General features: G+C 46.4%; 1 protein-coding gene across 3 annotated transcripts; it reads right to left on the reverse strand.

Moving 5' to 3' along the window:
* Positions 1-216: 216 nt before the first annotated feature.
* On the reverse strand, positions 217-17,355 carry HOPX (HOP homeobox). 3 transcript variants are annotated; one of them, XM_083594219.1, is made up of 4 exons: positions 16,712-17,355; positions 9,830-9,869; positions 4,466-4,643; positions 217-1,291 (listed from the first exon to the last, which is right to left on the reverse strand). In XM_083594219.1, the coding sequence occupies exons 3-4, from the start codon at positions 4,607-4,609 to the stop codon at positions 1,214-1,216; spliced, it is 222 nt and encodes a 73-aa protein (XP_083450345.1). In that variant the 5' UTR covers positions 4,610-4,643; positions 9,830-9,869; positions 16,712-17,355; the 3' UTR covers positions 217-1,213. The 3 variants fall into 3 exon arrangements, with proteins under 3 accessions (XP_083450345.1, XP_083450344.1, XP_083450343.1); XM_083594218.1 differs by having other exon boundaries at positions 9,822-9,869; positions 16,712-17,353; XM_083594217.1 differs by lacking the exon at positions 9,830-9,869 and having other exon boundaries at positions 16,712-17,341.
* Between the last annotated feature and the right edge of the window lie 1,995 nt (positions 17,356-19,350).

The following is a 19,350-nucleotide window of genomic DNA, read 5'->3' on the forward strand; positions in this document are numbered from 1 at the left end:
TTATTTTTATTCAACGCTCCCCAATTGCACCCGAGGCTACTACCACCCCCCTGGATCGTTCCAGCGCCCCGCAGGGAGCAGTATCGCCTACTTTGAGAAAAACTGCTGCTGGCCCTTCTTGGCTTCTGTTTCTTGGTCATACGAGAACACCAGGGGTGGACTTTTCGATGATAAACTGACAGGCTGACCAAATCAACCAGAAGCGTGCATATCCAGTCTGATTTAACTTCCATTTTTATTCGCACATCTGGAGGGAAATACTCCTTTTAACTTAGAGGGCACGCCTTTCGGAAGACAATAAAATAAATGCGGCAACGGCGTAAGCATGCACAGATTTTCATTCAGTAATGCTGGCATCAAATGAACTATGGGCATGATCCAATCCTGATACTGGGCAGCATGGGCATTCATACCTGCATGCTAGACACTTTACACCAAACCATCCAAGGTTAGTGGACTAACGTCGAACAAATTAAGGCCAGGGATCTGGCGAGTGGGCGGAAGAATCTGGCTGTACTGACCAATAGTGAGCCCAGATGCATTGATATCAGTTATCAGTTTACACCTGTCTGGGGCTAGTGAGGCTAGATGTCCCGCTGCAGGGATTTTCCCTAGTGTGCTGTGGTGGAGGGTGTCTTCATGGTGCCCAGGGCATGTGGGCATGGCCCAACCCTTGCTGCCGACGCAACGCCCAATGTTCAGTTTGGTTTACTGGAAGCTATCTCTCTGCATTCATCATTGCCTACACACTGAAATCACACCCCAACTTTTTGTCAATGCAGTTGGTTTTCTTGATGCTGTTTTCCTGCGCTCCGCAAGTGAGCTCATTTTTTGAGATCCGGTGGCAGGCGACGGACAGACCATTTCCCCCTGCTAAGTCTTCTCGTTCATATTATTAGCTTTGCCGCGAATCAAGGGGAATGTTCTTACATTAATCCTAAACTACTCCATGCCACTTTGAAAGTAGCTGCAGCCAGCGGCAGTTGCAGCTCTTCCTTTATAATTTCTATACAAGAATACATTACAACTTGCATATATATATCTATATGGTTTTATATAATTATTTATCCCCCCCTCAGGTTATGTACATTTAAATAAGGCAGCAGGTTAAATAACAGACACAATTAGTTTTGATAGCAACATGTTCCGCAGCATGAATTAATCGTTGGACGCCATCAGCTTTCTAGGATTGTCTCTGGATGGAGAGTTCAAGTCAGTCTCGGACAGACCCACACTCCGAAGGCAGCCCTTCTGACCTCCTCCACTCCGCAAGGCGCTTCTTGAACCATTTCTGGGGAAACAAAAGAGACATGGCAGGATGAAAACAGAGAAACTGAGCTGACACAATAAATGTAGATATAGCATATAGTAATTTCACTGAGGGTGAGCTGCTGGGAGTGCAGGATGCACAGGAAGAAGAATGCGGAGTCAGGTATGGTCTAGTTCAGGGTTTCCCAAACTGTTCTTCAACTACAGTTCCCATCATCCTTAGCTATGAGGACCAGTGGTCAGGGATGATGGGAATTGTAGTCCAAAAACAGCTGGAGACCCAACTTTGGGAAACACTGGTCTAGATACACAGCAGAATGTGATGGCAGATCCGGTGGGGGGGGGGGAATGGGACATTGAGTGGACTGTACCACTTCCACTTCATACTGCAGGGGGGTATTATATATTTTAGAATGTCCCATTTTCGGGGGGGGGGAAGGTCCTGCAGGTGAGCAAATTCACACATCAGGGAGAAAGGTTGCCACACAATCCACTTCCTGCTAGCTTTCTACATGCAGAGAGGGTCCTCATCCCAGGACAAGAGACGTTTTAAAAATATGGTCCTCCACTTGCAGCTTGAAGTGGTACGGTCCATTCTAGAACCGCAAGACTCCACCGCTCCATTCCTACTTCCTTCTGCTGCATTGTAGATTAGGAGCCAAACCTAATCTACATTGCACCCGTGCCTTAAAAATTACACTTACAAATTGCAATTCAGCAAAAGCTGTTATGGGAGCGGGATAATCTAGATTGGGACTACAATGCGTTAGCGAGAGAGTTTAATCCTTCCTCTCTGTGCTATTTTCCTCTTTTCTGTTATTTGCTGCAAATCGGGCTGTCAAAGGTAGAAGGGAACATTGCTCAGTAGTTATGAACTTCTGTCCCGTGCCGCTGCAGGCTGTTGTTTTTGGACAATAAATATAATCAGACTAAATAGGAAGCAGTGATTTATTTAGAACATGGAGGAAACAAGACATTCTCAGGAAAGGAAAAAGAGCAGAACCAGAATAGCAGACTAGGGGCTGCTATCTCAAAACCCATATTGTGTATACTTTAGATTTTCATACATTTTAAACTACAGTGGTTCGGGGGAAAACAAATCTTGAGTTTCAGTGCTGAAAAGCATAATTTGGGCTTCAGCTGAGTGACGTAGATCTGAAATATGTGACTCAAGGGAAGGCAGACTCACCTTGGGCCTGACTTGAGCCAGCGAGAGACCTAGAGATTCTGCTCATCACAACAGGGATCTTGATATATGATATACGATATATGATATACGATATACAATATACGATATCTTTATTGTCATTATCCCATGAAGAACAATGAAATTGAAAAACTACATAAAACTACATAAAAACTACATAAAACAACCACAAAACTACATAAAACTACATAAAAACGACATAAAACATTCAAAACCCCCTAAAAACTCTAAAACCCCATTTTAAAATACACTATACTATAGAGACCCCTTATGCTGCATTTAGAATCTCCTGTTTGTATCAAGTTTCCGACTCACAATCCTGGCCAATTTGCTCTCTTATTGCTTGGAATCATGATAGTGATGAAGTAACCCCAACCCCTTGTTAATGGCGGGTGCCTTGGCATTAGAAGTACGAAATTCACCACATGGTGGGCAGGATAAACCACTGGCAACATGGCTTGAAGTACCCCAGAGAGGTACTGAAACCCTGTTAGGCCAGTGCTGTGTCACTTGATTGCTCAAAAAGTTGATGATTCATAGCTGAATGTGTGAATGGTCCCCAATGGAATGAAAACCACCGAGGGCCAGATTAGATCCACCTTTAAAAAAATAATTAAAAATCACATGCCTATCTTGTTCATTAATAGGGTTGTTGGGGTGGAAGTCTAATTTTAATTAGAGACAGGGCTGGATCTTCCCGCCAAACCTGCTTTTCCTTCTTTTGATCCATCACGACAAACACATCATGCTGGGAGGAAAAGCACAATCGGGGAAGTAAGGAGAAGCTTTTTCTGTTTATTGTGATTCAGCAACCATGGCTGGCCCTGTCACCCCGCCCCCCCCCCCCCCCCCCGTCACCGCTTCTAGTTTGGCCCTGAGGTAATGTGAGGTGGGGACACAGAGGCCCTGTTCGTGGTTCTGCTGACCAGTTTCACATGTCCAAGTCACCCACTTGCTGTTGCAAACGTTGAGAAAGACAAACATCTTTCTTAGGAGAGATTCATAGAATTATAGAGTTGGGAGGGACCCTGAAGATCATCTAGGTAAAGGTAAAGGGTAAAGGGATGCCTGACTGTTAGGTACAGCCGTGGACGACTCTGGGGTTGCGGCGCTCATCTTGCTTTACTGGCCGAGGAAACCGGCGTACAGCTTCCAGGTCCTGTGGCCAGCATGACTAAGCCACTTCTGGCGAACCAGAGCAGCGCACGGAAAAGCCGTTTACCTTCCCCCTGGAGCGGTACCTATTTATCTACTTGCACTTTGACATGCTTTTGAACTGCTAGGTTGGTAGGAGCAGGGACAGAGCAACGGGAGCTCACCCCGTGGCGGGGATTCGAACCGCCGACCTTCTGATCTGCAAGCCCTAGGCTCTGTGGTTTAACCTACAGCGCCACCCGCGTCCCTGAGGATCATCTAGTCCAGAGCTTTTCAAACTTTTCATGTTGGTGACACACTTTTTGGACTCATATCATTTCATGACACATTAATTCAGCTTTAATAGCAAACCAGAGATTAAACTAACCCCTTTCCAGCCTTGGGAGCATTCGCAAAAAAACACCTACACACTGCAGCTGACACGCTAATGTGTCACCACACACAGTTTGGAAAACTTTGATCTAGTCCAACCCCCTGCAATGCAGTAATATACAGCTGTCCCATTTTTAATAGGTATTTTTTTTTTATGTGTGGTGTTTTATTATGTGTTTATATGTGTTGGAAGCTGCCTGCCAGAGTGGCTGGGGCAACCCAGCCAGAATGGGCAAGGGATAAATAATAAAATTATGATGATGATGATTATATGGAGATCAAACCTGCAACCTTGGCGTTATCAGACCACACTCTAACCAACTGAGCTATCTCCAGCCAGCGGGAGGCTGTGATTAGGAAGACACTTTGAAAGCACTGAGACCAAGGGAGAGGATGTGGTCCCTACAGGCCTGGATCCTGGGGTCAGAGCTGGCCTTTGCGTTCTGCGGCTCAGTCACTCACCAGAGTCTCTTCCTCAGACAGTCCTGCCTCAGCAGCTATGAGGCAAAGGGTGGCTGGGTCCGGGTGCTTGTTGACTTTGTTGAAGTTATACTCCAGAATCTCTATCTGTTCCTCTGTGGGGCTGGTTGCCGTTTCGGTGGACATCTTCTCTTGGAACAAGTTTGCTTGCAACAGTGAGCTGCGGAGAAAGGCGTAGGGACAGCAGAGTCAGACCCTGCATGTAGTTAATCACCCAATCACCCTCTTTGCTGCAACTGAAACAATTTTTGGGGGGACAGTTTTTGGGGGGATGCTGCCTTATTGACTTCTACTGTTGGTCCATCTAGTTCGCAATTGTCTACACTAGTGTTCTTCAATCTTTGGCCCCCCCAGACTTCGTTGGACTACAACTACCATCATCCTTGATCATTGGCTAAGATGGCTGAGGATGATGGGAGACCCAATGTTGGAGAGCACTGGTCTACACTGACTGCCAGTGATTCTTCATGGGTTCAGATATGAGTCTTGCCTGCCAATGCCAGACAGGGAATCTGGGACCTTCTACATGCCAAGCAGACAGTCTACCGCTGAGCTAAGACCCTTCTCAAAAATTGTCCAATCTTGCCATTCATCATTTAAATGTGAAATGCCAAATTTGTAATCTGCATGTACGATCCCCCTTCGTAAAATCCAAAGCACCGGTGCTTCACCGTTAATGACAACTTCAGCTCGTTTGTGGTGAAACTATCAACTGAGAAACAAGTAGCTCTGAAGGTTGGATTCTGCTCACAATTCGCAAGACCATTTTATTTGGCATTTCCCACTTCGTGTTTAGAATGAATGAAGAGATCAAACTCCTTGCTGAGATGACCTGGGCAGGCCAATCCGATGGTTTCTGCTCATAGCTGTCAACGTTTCCCTTTCTTTAAGGGAAATTCCCTTATACCGAATAGGATTCCTCGCAAGAAAAGGGAAAAGTTGACAGCTATGCTTCTGCCACACCAGCCGCTGCAAGCTGCAGTTTAAGTCACCATCCTCTGTACACCTTGACAGCAAAATACAATGCACGGGAAGAGTTGTGGTGTTGATGCAGTGCAGCCACACCGACAACTATTCCTGCAGAATCTCTGGAAGTTCCTTCAAGTCACTCGCCACCCACACAACATGCCCAATGCATAGCGCAAAGCAACATGTGGCAACGACCAGACATCACCATGACGTCAATGCACCCATGGGCCTGCTCCTTCATATATTGTGTGCATTTGTGCAGAGAGACGTCTCGCGAGCCCACGCACAAGCCCTTGGACATCCCGTTCTGTCCCTGTCAAGGTCACCCACTTTTTGGGATGGTGCTAAAGCAAGACGGAATACCCGGAATTGGCTGTTCTGTTTATAAATAGCGTGTTGGTTTTATGCATCTGAAACCGAACCCATTTCCTCATTTCTCAAAAAAAGACTCTCCTGAATTAGGAATGGGTAACTCAGTAAATAATTCAGCAGACAAGGAAAGAATTATATTGTCAGGGTTGCTGTGGCTCATGATTCCCTAATGGACTGCAATTTCTCCTGCTTGGTGGCGGGTGTGGTTTTCCCCCGTTTTAGAAATTTAAATGTGTAGTACTTAACTGCATATTATTCGCAATAACTTTCAACACAGTCTTTAAAAAAGAAAAAAAAGAGCAGAAGAACAGCCTCAGCAGGGGGAAATTTGGAGCTGAGAAGCAGCTCCAAAAGTTTAGGGGGGTGATGTTTAATCTATAGCTTTGCCACCCCCAAATCACCCTCCTAGCTGCTGTTCAGAACTGATATTTGACCTTATTTTGACTTCAACAACTGGAAGGGAAAAAATCACTGGAGGTAATTGGGAGTGGAGAATCTAGTAGGCAAGCTTTGGCCTTTCATATAGGACTTTTTCCAGAGTTGTAGCTATGGGGTGGGATGGGGGTCTAGCCAGGGTTTTTGCCCCAGGTGAAGCCTCCAGAGGGGTGTCATTAAGACTGTGTGTGTGTGTGTGTGTGTGTGTGTGTGACTGAATGTGCATGGGGGCACCAAATTGGGTCTTTGACCTGTCTGAAATAAAGCCTACTTTTGCCACTGCTTCTTCAGGGATGACTACCAGGGATGACTGAGATCTATACCACGCATTTAAAGCACATCCAACAAACATTTAAAACACATAACTTCCCCCAAAGAATCATGAGAACTCTGGTTTTCCCCTCACAGAGCTACAATTCCAGCATCCTTAACAAGCCACAGTTCCCAGGATTCCTTGGGAGAAGTTGTGTGCTTTAAATGTATGTTGGATGTGCTTTAAACATATGGTTAGATCTGCCCACAGAAATACACAAATTCATGGAGGAAAAATGGGATCTGTGACTCCAGGATCAGAGGCAGCATGTTGTTCTTGCCTGCCTAGAACATCCTTAGAGTTCTGGTTTACTCAGTCCCTAGTACCATTTTTCAATATCAAACTGCTCTGTGCTGGCATTATTTGGAAACACAGTAAAATTGCTAAAATGTGGTAAAACTAGTACTGACTCTCACTCATCCTCCCCAGGCTTTCCGGCTGTTCCTTCCCACCTTCAGAGGTTTCAACCACAACCCTTGAAAGTTTTGAAAAAAATCAGGAAAGCAGTTTTGTGGATGTTGATGCAGACTCTGTTATCAGCATTTCAGAAGCAGCAAAACTGCGACACAGAATGGCAAAGAAACTTCATCAAGGTTAACAGAGAAGCACAAGCCACAGAAGGAAATTGATTACATCTCCTGTCTCCAAATCTACCTAAACCACCGGATGTGATGCTCTTTGGCAATATTTAAGCCTCTGCAGAGAGATACAAAAATACCACCAAGATATCCTTTGTATCCTTTGAAAGTGATTTTTTTTTTTACCATTATATGACTTTGATGCTGTTGATGGATCTTCTTTGAAGTAAACACAACAAAGAGCCTTGAAGATGAATGAACTGTTGCACAAACTTTGGTGGACTAATGTCCACTTCATCAGATGCGTGAAGGTTAATCCTGAGCATGCATGTACACAAAACACATGTTCAGAAGGCACTGGAATCCCAAAAGTACAGACAGTCAGCTCTTTCAGACGTCCTCCTTATTGCACATTTATCAGGATTTGCACTCACAATGGTATTAGGACAATCATCCGTGATCCTGCTTTTAATATTATTTGCACCTGCAAAAATTTTTGGGGAGCTCATACCCCTTCATTTCCATTCAGTGCATATTGTGCACCTTTATTCAAAATCCTATAGCTTTTCATGCCACTAATGTCTGTGAGTCTCACTTCTTTTTTGCACCACAGGCCTTTCAGATAGCAATAATGTGGTAACAATGGAGAAGCATATTTATAAAAGAGGGTGCAGAGAAAGGTTTCCAAGGAGATGGGAAAAGCTACAGCCCAAGTCCTGCCCATGTTCTGCCATTGCCCATCCTGCTAGTTGAACAAAAGGGATAAAGCAGCAAAGTACCAGACCTGTAAAAGGGATGGCGAAAACTGATAGCGATAAAACCAGCAAGACTTGCACACTAAAACCTCTCCTCCTCCCGGAGGGGAGGGGTTTCGAGCGGGAGCCGATCCCTGCATCACGCAGGAGGCGTTCTGCCCCCTGCCCTCTCATCATCGCTGGCGCGTCACGCCTCCCAGTTGGGCACCCAATTGGGTGACACCGCGGGGGCGTGGTTTAGCCGCTCAAATGCGGCCGCGTCAGCTCTCCCTGCCATTGCACCACTCATTTTCACAAGTCACCCACCCACCACTCCCTTTAGTGCGTAGCTTCTCGCTTGACCTTGCTATGGACCCATGGTTGGTCGCCCTGGTTGCCCAGGGGGCTCGGCAGGAGTTTTTTCCAGTTGGCGAATTGGCACCGGCCTCTTGGTTTTTTTCCCCGCCTACCTCGTAGCAATCGTCACAACTTTCTTGGTATTTGGCGGTTAGGCATTGGAATGTGTTGTTGGTGTATGGAAGGGCAAGGTGTGGCCATCGCCTACCTTCACTTATGGGTATTCCGTTAAAGGAATCCGGCGGTCGTGGATCCTGTCCGATGCCCTATGTGGCCGGGGGGGCATGGCACGACCCCCGGTGACATCAGGGGAATGCTTATAGTTGTATTTGCATCAACAGGCTCCCCCTACTGGTGGTTAACCCCTTATCAGACTCACCCCTCTCCGAGTGGGTGGAGTCAAATTTGGAGTTGTCCAATGCCTAAGCCAATACCTTCTCACATGCTGTAATCAATAAAGTTGTGGCCTTTTCTTGCCCATTAACCTAATATACTGTGTCCATGTGTCTTTATTATTCCCAAGCGGGGGACGGGTCCTCGAATCCCAAGCCTCCTGCCTTGAAACACCCTAATAAAGCAAAACAAATGCACCACAAATGCACTATCACAATGACAGGTACTACATATTGCAGAATACACTTGCAATAAACATCAGACTGGAGAGGCCCAATGATTGTTACCTTATTAACCGTGATTGTTCACAAAAGAGCCTTTTGTAACAGATAGTGCAGACAACCCGATAAGCCAACTAACACAAGTACTTTAGTGATAATAAATCCACTGGGCAGTGACTGTTCCTTGAAGCGACTTGCCTAATTCACTCCCCCGGAGAGCCAGTGTGGCCTAATGGTTAGAGCGTTGGACTCAAACCCGGGAGAGAAGGGTTTGAATCTCCACTCAGCCATGAAGCTCACTGGGTGTCTTTGGGCCAGTCGCAATCTCATAGCCTGTAAATCAGGGTTCCTGTGAGGATGAAATGGGGAGGAGGAGAACCATGTACACCACCTCGGGGTCCCTGGAAGATAAAGGTGGTGTATTAATTAATTATAATTAATTAATTAAATACCCTGAACATGGCAGCTCCCATCCTGCAGATTCTCCCAGGTTTAAAAGTGAACTGGGGATCTAAATCAGGGATTTAAAGTAAGGTTAAAAAAAAGGAAAAGGACCCTGGATGGTTAAGTCCAGTGAAAGGCGACTCTGGGGTTGTGGCGCTCATCTCGCTTTCAGGCCGAGGGAGCCGGCATTTCTCCACAGACAGCTTTCCGGGTCATGTGGCCAGCACGACTAAACCGCTTCTGGTGCAACAGAACACCATGACGGAAACCAGAGAGCATGGAAATGCCGTTTACCTTCCCGCCACAGCGGTACCTATCTATCTACTTGCACTGGTGTGCTTTCGAACTGCTAGGTTGGCAGGAGCCAGGACAGAGCAACGGGAGCTCACCCCGTTGTGGGGATTCGAACCGCCGACCTTCTGATTGGCAAGCCCAAGAGGCTCAGTGGTTTAGACCACAGCACCACCCACATCCCATTTTTAATGTGCATCATGGTTGGGTGGGTTGGAGAAGATGACTTACTTTTTTACCTGAAACTGATGGTTCCTGCAGAGTTTCGTTCTCCCCTTCCTAAAGAATGCAAAACGAAACAAAATGCACAGTCAGCTGATCTGTGCTCATGGGGAAAGACTGAAGTTGCTCCTCGTATCCAAATTCAAGTCCTTGTGGGTGTGGACTACTCTGGTCTAATGTGGAGCGGAGGAAATTGGATAATGCTAACTAATGCTCCAAGGTGGACCAGCCTTGTGTTTCTAGGGTTGAAGACTTAATCCTGCACACGAGCAGATTGGCACATCCAGTTTGGCTGGCAGCAAAGGCTCATGTCAGTAAATTGTGACACCCCCACCACAACACGTTCCATAAATAGAACCTGCAAGAACCAATTCGGAAGTCAGTGAAGCAAACAGCTCTGTAGGCAGGAAGCCTATTGAAAGAGGAGTATCTTAGACATCCTTCTGATAATTATCAGGAGCACAGTAGGAGTTGGTAGGGAAATTTAACCCTTTCCTCCCCATCTTGTGGTCCCAAGGGGCTGCCCTCCTCTGAGCTGCTACTTGCATTAAGAAGAAACCCCCCCATTAATCCCTTCTGGGGATTTTCAAAGCAAATACCAGCTTCAGCAGAGGGATCTTCCTCAGGTCTGCGGCAGGATTAATTTTCCAGCCCATGCCTGCTGCAGTCCAGATAATTATTAGCACCACAGCTGATGCTATTTGCATTTTTTTTAAAGCCACACACAACTGCACCTTACATGCAAAGAGCTACTTAATGCCTAATTTTGTTTTCCCCTCAAGCCGTAAGCTACCGTGCTGACAGAGTGCTTAGCAAACTCGCATTTTAAAATATGAAATCCGTGTTTTGCCTAACAAATGCGAACGGGAATGTTGAGGACTGTAGGAAACACATGCAAGCTTGGTGATGCCCCCTTCATTTCTGTCTGAATAGCCTTTACTGAAATACAGCTTTATATAACTCCTGCATTCGCCCCAACGATCATTCGCTACCTGCTAACAGCAACTGGCTGACCTGGCACTCCCAAGGATGGAGCAGTGGAGCACACTGGGCTCATTCACCAAAGGTTGTTTTGGGATTGTTCTGTCCCCAATTTGAATAGAAACTTAATCCCGGACCAGCCTGACTTCCAGGAAGCACAGCTTTGTTGCTCTCTCTTCCCTGCCCTTGTCGACACTGGGCTCACTCAGCAACCCTTTGGCAGCTCTTGGGTCCCGAGGAGAGAATAGCTGAGCTCAGCCCCCCTGCTAAAAGCTCGAGTAGGCCAAGGTTGGCTCTGCATATTAATTCGCTGAGCGGTGCCAGCAAAGAGCCGTGGCAATGTGTCAAGTGCCACAGTGTCTTCTTCCAGTGAAACCAAATCAGAGAGAATAGGTTGGAGAGTTAGGGCTCTTCCGGACATTTCTGTTTATCGTGCACTCATGATTATTTCATACCCCTCAATTGCCCCAATTAAATCGGGACATCCTGGTGCATAGTGCACAAAAACACGCAGGATCGCGAATCATGTGACTCTCATGGGAGCGGGGCCAGGAAGACATGAGTCCTGGTTTTTGGCATCAACATGTTGGAGGGGGTGCTATTAGTGCTCATGATATATTATTGGGGTGGTTATACATGATCCTACTTTCAATGTCCGTTTGAACATACTGAGTCATTTCCAACCCAAGAGTTCAGTGCATCATCATTTATTGGTCATTTATTGGTTTTTAATGGTCTTACATTGGCTTGTGTGTGGTCTATCGTCTTGCTGTATTTTTAGGGAAAGTGTGGTCTGTAAACATTTAAATAAATAATTTATACGGATCTTTTTATTGACTTTGTTGACATTTTGAGCACTGCATACTGCCTTGTTGCATTTTTAGAAAAAGTGTGAGCTATCATTATTTTAAATAAATACATAAATAAATTTATAATGCCTGAATGGGGATGAAACTAATATAGAGATTTATGTGGAATGTCAATTGGCAGAGGGTTGGTGGGGTGTGGGGGTTATGGTCTGGCTCCTCTCTCTTTATTTTTATTTAATTTCTTGCATTTCTATACTACCCAATAACCAAAGTTTTCTGGACTGTTTAAACTAAAAATATTTAAATCATGATGCACAATGCACACGACATCTGAGATAGAGCACAGTATAGAGTCAAAACGTACAACAGAAGAGACAGCTGTGCAAATGATCTCAAATGTACTTTGTGAAAGGCCTGAAAGGACAATACGAAAGGGCTTCACCTGGCGCTGACAATACTACAATGTGGGCCTTAGGAGAGCCTCCCTGGAGATGGTTTTCCACAACTGAGGCACCACCCCTGAAAAAGCCCTATTCCCATTAGTCATCTGTCACCCCTCATTACATAGGTATAGCTGGAGAAGGGCCTCTGAAGATGACCTTACGGTCCAGAAAGGTGCGGATGTGCGTATCCTCCAGGTCGCTTGGCCTCAAGCCACTTCTAGCTTTAAAAGTAAACATGAGAATTTTGAACTGGGTCTCCTGGAAACAGTCTGGTAGCCAGTTCTGACAGCATAGTGCCAGAATAATCTATATTGGCCAGTCCCAGTGAACAGCGTGGTGGCGCTATTTTGGACTAACACAGGTTCCTGTGCCCTTTTGAAAGGCAGCTCCATGTAGTGGCCTAGCATGGGTTTCCAGGGCCCAGGGCCATGCAGTTGTGTGTGGGAAATGGACAGAGTACACATGCGCCTAGCAGCACCCGCCTCACCCAGGACGAAATGTTGGCAGGTATGATGGAGTCATGAGGCCCCAGAGCCAGGGAGATAAGTAACTATACAACCTTCAGAAGACATCTGAAGGCAGCCCAGTATAGGGAAGGTTTTTTAAAAAATGTTTGATGTTTTATTTTGTTTTTATGCATGTTGGAAGCCGCCCAGAGTGGCTGGGCAACCCAGTCAGATGGGCGGGGTATAAATAGTAAAATTATTATCATTATTATTATTATTATGGAATAAAGGTAAAGGGACCCCTGACCATTAGGTCCAGTTGTGACCGACTCTAGGGTTGCGGCGCTCATCTCGCTCTACTTGCTGAGGGAGCCGGCATACAGCTTCCGGGTCATGTGGCCAGCATGACTAAGCCGCTTCTGGCGAACCAGAGCAGCGCACGGAAACGCCGTTTACCTTCCCGCCGGAGTGGTGCCTATTTATCTACTTGCACTTTGACATGCTTTTGAACTGCTAGGTTGGCAGGAACAGGGACTGAGCAACGGGAGCTCACCCCATCGCAGGGATTCGAACCGCCGACCTTCTGATTGGCAAGTCCTAGGCTCTGTGGTTTAACCCACAGCGCCACCCGCGTCCCGATATTATGGAATAGGACATACCTATTTTTATCAGAGAAATGTTGGAGGGTATGGTACATGTGTGTGCACCAACTCCGACACACCCACACCCCAACTGGAATTTTAGTCTGGCTGTGCATCTTCCACAGCTGGCTGCCGGCCCAAATAGTAAAATTCTGGTCAGGCCAGTAAAATCCCTAAGCAAGTGGCACTTCTTGTGTAAGTCCTACTCAGGCTAGACCCACTGAAATTAATAGATAAGGCTCTCTTAACTGCATCATTTTCAGTAGCTAAACCCTGAGTACAGGTGAGCTGGAGACAGTCATCTGTGGGCAGAGAGCAACTAATGTTTTAAGACATTGCTCAGGTGATACCTTGGCAAACGTGTCTTCATCCCATGTTTCCTAAGATATTGCAGTGGTGGAGGCTGCAAGAGGGTTGGGAATGTGGAAGGAAGGGAGATCAGGCTACTGGGATGTCTGCCAATCCTCTTCTGCAAATGCCATTGCCTGTGGTTGTCCACCCCTCTCCCCAGGCAGATCACGTCCATGTTTGGAGTCTAGTTGGGGTAGATGTTTGAAGGAAGATAACTGTCCGTCTAGTTAAAGCTATGGTTTTCCCAGTAGTGATGTATGGAAGTGAGAGCTGGACCATAAAGAAGGCTGATCGCCGAAGAATGGATGCTTTTGAATTATGGTGCTGGAGGAGACTCTTGAGAGTCCCATGGACTGCAAGAAGATCAAACCTATCCATTCTGAAGGAAATCAGCCCTGAGTGCTCACTGGAAGGACAGATTGTGAAGCTGAGGCTCCAATACTTTGGCCGCCTCATGAGAAGCGAAGACTCCCTTCAAAAGACTCTGATGCTGGGAAAGATGGAGGGCACAAGGAGAAGGGGACGACAGAGGCCGAGATGGTTGGACAGTGTTTTTGAAGCTACCAGTCTGAGTTGGACCAAACTGCGGGAGGCAGTGGAAGACAGGAGTGCCTGGTGTGCTCTGGTCCATGGGGTCACGAAGAGGCGGACACGACTAAACGACTAAACAGCAACAACAACAAGCTGCAGCAGGGGAGAACTGGCCTGTAGGGAAATATTGAAGCAGCCTTCTCTTACCCATTGCACCAGTCCTTCAACTGCACCCCCAATCTCCACATTTGAATTACAAAAAAAAAAAAAAAAAGGTAGGGAAACAAAGGGGTTCAACTTTCCACCAGCATCCACATCTGCCCTGAGCCACAACTGCACTATTAACAAGGAAATGGATTGATGTTACAGGTACACATGTCAGAAGCACACAACTCTTTTTGAAAAAAGATGGTTCTTTGACCCCACTTGATAATCTTGCAATGACAAGCTAGCACCAAGCAACCGCAACAAATGCTCTTCCTAAACACTCTTTGTGTGTGTGTGTGTGCTTTTTTGCAATTTAATCTTAACGATCTTCAGGAACAGGCCTTCGAACCTTGCCAAGAACCTTGCCCCACCCCAACTGAAAGGTGAAAAAGCTTCCCGGAGCGTTAATATGACAGAGATTGGCACTTCTGAAACTGGGCACCTGATGCATTCAGTTGAGTCCTCAAATGTCACCTTGGCCACCTGCCTCAGTGACCTGTCCCTGGAATTATTTTTGCTAAGGAACCTAGGGAACAGGTGCAAGAGCATCAAACAAATAGCGCTTATCAAACAGCTTGTTTGAATAGCAGGTATTTGGCTGGCGGTTGTCTTGCAAGAACAAACAGCAGGCTTCTCATTCCGCCGGAAAGAGAAACCACTCTGTTAACATGCTCTTTTCTTCCTAGCTCTGTCATAATTTGACAAGTGTACACCTGAATAATGCATGCTTCTGGAGCCCTGCAGCGCTCAGCACAGCCTTTCAATGGTCCCTGGATCATGCTGAAAGCCATTGCTCAAGTTGCTATTCTTAGCCTCTGTTTATTTCTCACTCCTTCCATCCTCCTCAGAACAAACTGTTGGCAAGCGCTATCCTCATGGAAAGGGCCATAGGCTATCTCTATAGGGAAACACATACATTCCATGGTTTTTCTACCAAACTCTGGTTTTCTCAGTTTGCTGAGCTTACAAGGGACCACAGCAGAATGAACAAGGCGAACAGGGGCTGCGTATACCCCGTGCATTTAAAGCACATGATTTCTCTCAAAGAATTCGGGGAAGTGTAGTTTCCCCCCTCACAGAGCTTCAACTCTCAGCAGCCTTAACAAACTACAGTTCCCAGGATTCTCTGGAGGACCTCATGCGCTTTAGATGTGCTTTAAATGTATGACATGTATACAACCTGGAGTTTGGCAAATGATAACAAAACTCAACAGACACAAAGCATTATTTCACACATATTCTATATACAAAAACAAAAAAAATTTTTTTCTTTCCAGTAGCACCTTAAAGACCAACTAAGTTAGTTCTTGGTATGAGCTTTCGTGTGCATGCACACTTCGTCTGACGAAAGCTCATACCAAGAACTAACTTAGTTGGTCTTTAAGGTGCTACTGGAAAGAAAAAAAATTTTTTTGTTTTGACTATGGCAGACCAACACGGCTACCTATCTGTAACATATTCTATATACAATATGACTGCCTCTCGAGGATTTTGCATAGTTTGTTGACTTTTGATGGCTGGTGGTTACTAGCTGGTAAAATTTCCATCCATTAAAAAAATTAGAATCTCATCAGTTGGAGAAAACAAGTCTGACTTTCGCGGCTGATTTGAAAGAAGCCGCTTTGTGGATACGAAGGGGAAACTTTTGCCTTTGAAGACACGCCAAACGCAAAAAGATCCTCATTGCCTGCTCCCCCTGGCTGAGCTGGTACATTGTAAATGAGCAGTTTCCTACACAAGGTACCATAAATGTCCAATGCACTTTTGCACAAGGCAAGATCGTGAAGCCGAAGCGAATACTTGCAAATATTTGGAGTCTGGTACACATGTGGGAAGTTACATTTTCAATTCAGCATTCAAATTGTCTTTTTGAAATGTAACATTTGCCTCTCCAAATCTGAGTACTTTGGACTTGTCGGCATCGTTTGGGTGTTCTGTCGCTGTCACATCATAAAACACTGTTTCACGCCAACTGTCTAACGCTATTAGATGCTAAAACCAACGACATGTCAAGAGGTACCGTAGAAATATCAAGGTAATCTTTATCAAGGCAACATGCTCATATCAGTACACCTTTGAAAATGTCCACAAAAGGGAGCTGGCCATCACCTCTCCCCCACCTCTGTTATTTGTTCCTTTTGACTCTTCCTTCCCTATACCATCAAAATGTAGATTGTAAATGCATCTTTCTTTTTCCTCTTCTGCTGTTGCTCTGCGAGTGTGGCAGTGCTTTATAAAACAGCATCCAAAAAACCTACAAGCAGCAGCAGCAGCAAAGATGCAGGAAGAATGCTCTCTGTCTGCAGCATGTAGTTTGGAAGCAAATAACATTCCTCGCCTCCTGGATCTTCTTTCCTAAAGCTGCCCCGGCTTCGTTGCAAATTCCTGACCCCTTTTTGCCTTCCATCAGAGAAGAAGCATCAACGAATCATTAACTTCAGCCTGGGCTCTCAGGTCAGATCAATGCGTTCTGCTCAGTTTTGCACTTACCTGGGGAAGGACCGGATCTTCTTTAAGCAGCCGAGATCCTCCAAGAATGTTTAAGTACCTGTGCAGGCGGTAACCTCAAACAGCTCCTTTCTGCATGTGTGTGTGTGCGTGTATGAATGAGAAAAGGAGTGTGTGACAGGCAGAGGGTGTGTGTGTGTGTGTGTGTGACTTGAAAAACCTGCACCACAGGCAGACTGAAACTCAACAGCAGCTGCCTTAGCTGTTCAGCCGCTCTCGCTGCTGCAATTCAGGTTTGGCAGTCAGCTTGCTTATGCAGGAGTGTGTGTGTGTGTGTCCTCTCCAAATATATCTGCTAAACTCTTCTGGGTTGCAATTCCACCCCCCTCTTCCCATATAACAAAAGCAGGATTCCTTAGGAGCAGACGAAAGCAGGAGCGAGAACAGAAGGGTGCGGGTTCTTGGCTTGTTTCTGCGGAGTGCGGCGGGTTATGGAGTGCAAGGAAAAGATGCCGCAGCCCGTCCAAGCAGCCCTCGCCCCCTCCGAGGAAGTCGTTTTCATGAGTTCTGCTGGACTTCTGCCACTGCGAGTGTCATCCTGCCAGTTGCCTAATTAACCTCAAGTTGTTTCCCTTTGGGGGATGGAATGTACGTATAGACCAAACAGAAAAGGGAGGCAGGTCTCTGTTGCAACTTCCAGCTCCTCCACAAAAGCCGTGCGCTCAGTTTGGTGTGGGCACACCCTGGCATCTGAGCAGGGCACACCGGAACTGAGAGAGAGAGAGAGAGAGAGAGAGAGAGAGAGAGAGAGAGAGAATATGCTGTGTGCATGTGCCCAGCGCATGAATGCCGTCACATGTTGCGCAGGGGGAAACATGTGTGAGGATGACTTACCTGCTTGGTACTCGGGAAATGTAGCTACATGTGGGAGGAAAGGGCCGCTCCCTCAACATCGCCATGGAAGAGACATGAAGCTGTACCCCAAATCTTGTCCAAATTTCCATTTCCCTTTTTATGTCTTCCCAATTTTTTTTATACTTATCTTCAAACAAATTTATATTTTTCATTGTTATTTGAATTCCTAAATATTTCACTTTAGGGAGCTGTGGTGAGAGGGAGCCCAGCATGGAGGGCCGCAGAAGGCTGAGAAGGGGGCTGGGAGGAACATTGCAGACACACACTATAGCCAGGGGTCAGCAAACTTTTTCAGCAGGGGGCCGGGTCCACTGTCCCTCAGACCTTGCGGGGGGCCGGACTATATTTTGGGAAAAAAATAAAACGAATGAATTCCTATGGCCCACAAATAACCCAGAGATGCATTTTAAATAAAAGCACACAGTCTACTCATGTAAAAACATGCTGATTCCCGGACTGTCCATGGGCTGGATTTAGAAGGAGATTGGGCCTGATCAGGCCCCCGGGCCTTAGTTTGACTACCCATGCACTATACCTTTAAAGCACAGTCAAAGCCTGGATAGCTCAGTTTGTTAGAGTGTGCTGCTGCTAATGTCAAGCTTGCAGGTTCAATCCCTACATGGGACATTTTCCTGCATTGCAGAGGGTTGGACTAGATGACCGGCAGGGTCCCTTCCAACTCTACAGTGCTATGATTCTATGAAAGCATACCCCCCTGCTCAAAGGATTATGGGTACTGTAGTTTGCCCCTCACAGAGTAATCATTCCCAGAACCCCCCCCCCAGAATTCTTGGGGGGGGGACATGCTTCGAGTGTGCTTTAAAGGTAACAGAATGCTTTTCAAAGAGCCATTGAAGTCTGGAGTCTGGGAATCTGGAAAATTAATCTATTTTCTCCAGATTATATTTCCAGTAAGGGACATGGGTGGTGCTGTGGGTTAAACCACAGAGCCTAGGTCTTGCTGATCAGAAGGTCGGCAGTTCGAATCCCCGTGACGGGGTGAGCTCCCGTTGTTTGGTCCCTGCTCCTGCCCACCTAGCAGTTCGAAAGCACGTCAAAGTGCAAGTAGATAAATAGGTACCACTCCGGCGGGAAGGTAAACGGCGTTTCCAGGCGCTGCTCTGGTTCGCCAGAAGTGGCTTAGTCATGCTGGCCACATGACCCAGAAGCTGTACGCCGGCTCCCTTGGCCAATAAAGCGAGATGAGCACCGCAACCCCAGAGTCGGTCACGACTGGACCTAATGGTCAGGGGTCCCTTTACCTTCATGTTATATTTTCAGTAGGGTCATAGGAAGCTGCCTTCTGCCATCTGTACCTCACAATCACTTACTGGTAGCATCTGTCCAGGATTCCCCCATCTGCACCTGGGGATTGAACCTAAGACCTTTCATAGGCAATGTATGTGCCTCTCTGCCACTGAACTAAAGCCCAGTTAAGGTTGGGCTGAATATTTATAATAGGCTGATCCATGGATCACTGTCAATGGCACAAAGTCCATAACGCCCTTGTGTAAGTGAACAATTTGTGTTCTCAGTTCACCCTGACGCTCTCCAGCAGTGATAAGGAGAGTATGGGTCCCTTCGTCCCCAGTTCTGCAGAAGTGAGAGTCACACCAACCCACATTCACCAGTTTTGGAAGCAGCTGCCCTCTGCCTTGCCTCTCACTTCTCTGCCTTCCCAGTTAAGCTGCATCATGGCCCATAGTGTGCAGAGGGTGCCATCACCACTGCAGGCTGGCCTGAAGAGGAACACAAGAGGCTTCAGG

This window comes from Podarcis filfolensis (assembly GCF_964270895.1).
Source record: "Podarcis filfolensis genome assembly, chromosome: 17".
In the NCBI taxonomy this organism is placed as follows: Eukaryota; Metazoa; Chordata; class Lepidosauria; order Squamata; family Lacertidae; genus Podarcis; species Podarcis filfolensis.

Excerpts from the sequence above, each read along its gene's own strand:
- HOPX (XM_083594219.1), bottom strand. The coding sequence starts at position 4,609 with ATGTCCACCGAAACGGCAACCAGCCCCACAGAGGAACAGATAGAGATT. Across the intron at positions 1,292-4,465 it reads TGTCTGAGGAAGAGACTCTG|AAATGGTTCAAGAAGCGCCT; the intron begins GTGAGTGACTGA and ends TTGTTTCCCCAG.